This window comes from Galeopterus variegatus, unplaced genomic scaffold, assembly GCF_000696425.1.
Source record: "Galeopterus variegatus unplaced genomic scaffold, G_variegatus-3.0.2 Scaffold27018, whole genome shotgun sequence".
In the NCBI taxonomy this organism is placed as follows: Eukaryota; Metazoa; Chordata; class Mammalia; order Dermoptera; family Cynocephalidae; genus Galeopterus; species Galeopterus variegatus.
In genome coordinates, this window is record NW_007753129.1 from 4,203 (window position 1) to 8,607 (window position 4,405).

Consider the following 4,405-nt stretch of genomic DNA (forward strand, 5'->3'; position numbering starts at 1 on the left):
GAACTTGAACATTTATTAATTGAATTGATTCTAATCTTTTTTGTATAAACTGAATTAATTTTTTAAGGATGCAGGGTAGCAGTAGAAGAAGGAGGATAGGTCCTAGAAAGGCAGGAGATAGGGAAGAAGCCCATTGAAACCCGTCCAAAGGAAATTATTTTGGAGGTCCTGTCGTCTTTTTTCCAAGTCTTCTTGAAGTTTTTTGATTTTGTAGCATAGAAGCAGCATTCCTCCTGCAAGAACAAACAAAGGCCCCCCTTTTAAAAGATCTAACCCTCTTTTATTTTGTAGTACAACCCCAGCCAATGAATCCAATTGGGATTGGAGATCCAGGATAGTGATGGCAATTGTTTATATATCATCCGGGTTTGATCCTGGGGACCACCTCCATCAGACAGCCCAAGGGGTGCCACCTGATCCCAGCACATGTCGTCCCCTGATTTTATATTGGTGGGGCAGGATGCCACCGCGATGTTGGAGTCCAAAGGACCCCCAGCTCCGGCTGGCNCACCACGAACAGTTCAACAAACCGTTTGTGGGTCCACCAGCCCTCATAACTGCTTTGCATCCCTGTGGAATTATCACTGTCTTGAAGCCTCAATTGTCGTGCTATTTCTTCTTCTGTTAATCCACATCTCACGGCTGAATATTTTGTCTTCTTACTGTCAATCTTATATTAGATACTCCAATGTGGCAGAAAGCTCTTTGGGCTGGATTTCATAAACAGTGTCATTTATCTGTAGTAATCCTTGAAAGTCCCCAGAACAGGTGCTAAGAGCAACCTTGGATTCTGGATATATTTCCACAAATCCATGATAGTAGCAGTTACTAAATTCTGGATCCCCTTCCACAAATCCATGATCGTAGCAGTGACTCTGGACAAAAGGCTGGTCCTCAGTGAGGGTATCTTCATCTGTGTAGGTGAACACAGAGAAATATCTGAACACCAAATTCTTCTTGACCTTGATGTGGATAACATGCCTCTGGTCTCCCAAGTGCAGGCCATAGGACATCCATCATGGGACCTTCATTTCCCTCCCAATGCCAGTTACCCTCAAGGGTATCGCCACTTCTGGGGGCGTATGGGGTTGGGAGTGTCCAATCTGGAGACATCCAAATAGGAACAGAAACATCGCCAGCCGGAGCAGCAGTAGACTTATCCTCACATCTGCCAGGGCCTCACCCATAGCCATTGAGAATGAAGGGCAGGAGGGCCGAGGGCACTGCTTGTCTGTCACCTCCCTTTGATTTGGGTGTCTGCAGCACTGACCTTTAATGGTCTGTCTCTGGCAGAGTCAATCCATCAGAGCAGCAGAACTAAAACTGAAAGGAAAAAATAGAAAGAAAGGTAGAGACAGGTGGCTTTATGAGAAGGCCAGGATGGAGGACAAGGAGCAGGGCATGGGTTAACATGGATTAGTGTGGTACTCAAGACATGACTAAATAAGCTGCATCGGATTTGCTCTGAAATGCTGGTGAGGCAGTGTCAGACTGTGAATGAACAAAAGAATGAAAACTGGCCATAGGTTGATAATTATTGAACCTAGATGAAGGGCACATGGATTCATTATACTGTTCTCTAATGTATGTCTATTTGTGAACATGTCCACAAGAAATATTTTAAGAAAAAGGGTTTTGTTGGAAAGGTGAACAAATACCTTGTTTTGATGAGGGAATCTTGATTTATATATAATGACTTGGAAGAAATATCAATCATTCTTTATTTCAATTTCAAATAAATAATTTTTAATCACATTGCTCAGAAGACATGTTAAATAATACTCACATATATAATTTTTTTTGTGGTCTTTAATGCAAGGTGACATCAGAATGGTCATGGAAATATTGGTATTATCTTTTTATTACATTTTTTTACAAAGTTTTTGAAGTACCCTTGTATATAATTCTGTGCAACAAATCATTACCTGTCCTATCTTCATCTAAACCTGTCAAACTGCACTAAACTTCAAAATTATTACTATCTAGTAGAATGGATACCTTTGTTCAATAAAACAGTAAATAATAGTGGAACTGGACGGGGAGAACCTTGGGTCGATAGGTAGATATTACTCAGAGTTGTTCACATTGGATTATACTCAAGAAAAATAACGTTTTTAAAAGACCTGGCTAAATAAAATGAAAAGCATATCAAAGTAGCTGGGAAAGTAACAGTTGGAGATGGAGAAATACTGAAGACAAAATTAAGTGCTTTCAGAAATGAAAAGGAAAACATTCTTTGTGACCTTCAACCAATTTCTTCACATCTCCTCTACCGCTCCCCCTTCACACCTCTAGTAACCACAGTTCTGTTCTCCACTTTTGAAAGTTCAGCGTGCTATTGAGACTCATTCATTCTTTCTTTCCTTTCCTCCTTCCCTCTTTTCTTTCTTACTTATTTATATTTTTATTCTGACTTATGTGTGAGGACACACAGTATTTCCATTTCTGTGTCTGGCTTATTTCCTTTAACATAATTTTCTCCAAGCTTATCCATGTTGCTGTGAATGGCAGAATCTCATTCTTTTTTATGTGTCAGTAGTATTCCATTGTGTATATATACCACAGTTTCCTTATCCAGTCATCCATCAGTGGACGTTTAGGTTGTTTCCAACCCTTAGCAATTATAAATAGAGCTGCAATAAACATGGAGTGTATATTTTGAGATGATGATTCCATTCCTTTGTGTATATACCCAGTAGTGGGGTTGCTATATCATATGACAGTTCTATCTGTAGCTGTTTGAGAAATCTTTATACTGTTTTCTGTAATGGCTGCACTAATTTATAGTCCCATAAACAGTGTAGAAGCATTACCCTTTTTCTGCATCCTTGGCAGCATTTGTTATTCTCAGCCTTTATCTTGCTAGCAGATCTAAGTAGGATGAGATTATATTTCAATGTGGATTTATTTGCATTTCCCTGATGCTGAGTGATATTATGAATTTTCTCATGTACCTATTGGACTTTTGTTTGTTTTTCTTTAAGAAATGTCTATTCAGCTCCTTTGCCAATTTTTTTTTTATTGCATCACTTGTTTTTTGCTGTTAAGTTGTTTGAGTTCTTTGCATATTTTGGTTATTAATCCCTTGCCAGATGTATAGTTTGCAAATATTTTCTCCCATTCTGTAGGTTGTCTTTTTACTCTCTTAATAGTTTCTTTTGCTGTGCAGAAGCTTTTTGGTTTGATATAATCTCATTTGTTTATTTATTTCTTTTGTTGCCTGTGCTTTTGAGGTCTTATGCATAAAGTCTATGCCCGGTCCTATATCCTGCACTGTTACCCCTACATTTTCTTCTAGGAGTTTTATAGTTTCAGGTCTTATATTTAAATCTTTAATTCATTTTGAGTTAATTTTGATATCAGGCGAGAGGTATGGGTCTAGTTTCATTCTTCTACAGATAGTTATCCAATTTCCCTGCACCATTTATTGAAGAGGGTGCTCTTAACACAGTGTATGTTCTTGGTGACTTTCTTGAAGATCAGCTGGCAGTAAGTACATGATTTGATTTCATAGTTCTTTATTCTAGTCCATTAGTTCTTGTGTCTTTTTCTCTGCCAATACCATACTGGTTTGATTACTATAGTTTTGTAGTATAATTAGAAGACAGGTAGTATAATGCCACCAGCTTTATTTGTTTTGCTCAGGATTGCTTTGGCTATTTGGGATCTTTTTGTTCCATATGAATGTTAGGATTGCATTTTCTATTTCTGTGGAGAATGTCATTGGGTATTTTTAAAGATATTGCATTGAACCCGGGGATCACTTTGGGTAATATGGACCTTTTCATAATGTTACTACTTCCAATCCATGAACACAGAATCTTTTTTTGTCCACTTTAATTTCTTTCTGCAGTGATTTGTAGTTCTCATTTTAGAGATATTTCACCTTCTTGGTTAAATCGAATCCTAGGCATTTTATTTTTTGGTAGCAACAGAAAATGGGCTTGCTTTCTTCATTTTTTTCCTGCTAATTTGATTTTGGAGTATAAAATGCTACTATTTTTTATATATTGATTATGTACTCTACAATTTACTGCATTTGTTTAAAAGCTCTAAGAGTTTTTTGGTAGAGTTGTTATATTTTCCTATGTGTAAAATCATGTCATCTGCAAACAAGGATAACCTGACTTTGTCTTCTCCAATTTGGATGCTCTTTATTTCTCTTCCTAATAGCTCCAGGTTGTCCTTCCAACATTATGTTAAATAGGAGCAGTACAAGGGGGCATCCTTGTACTGTTCTTGTTCTTATAGGAAAAGCTTTCAGCTTTTTCTCATTTAGGATGATACTGGCAATGGGTTTGTCATACATGGCTTCTATTGTGATGAGATACTTTCCTTCTATACATATTCTGTTGAGAGTCTTTATCATGAAGGGATGCTGAATTTAGTCAACTCTTTTTTCTGC

At 37.6% G+C, this 4,405-nt stretch overlaps 1 protein-coding gene across 1 annotated transcript in view; it reads right to left on the reverse strand.

Moving 5' to 3' along the window:
• Nucleotides 1-1,196, reverse strand: part of LOC103583718 (disintegrin and metalloproteinase domain-containing protein 29-like) — a gene marked incomplete at its 3' end in the record, with an annotated part of 3,378 nt that extends 2,182 nt beyond the window's left edge. Inside the window, 2 exon segments of the mRNA XM_008564960.1 lie at nucleotides 468-677; nucleotides 679-1,196. Coding sequence (XP_008563182.1) covers nucleotides 468-677; nucleotides 679-1,193 — 725 coding nt within the window.
• Nucleotides 1,197-4,405: the final 3,209 nt, after the last annotated feature.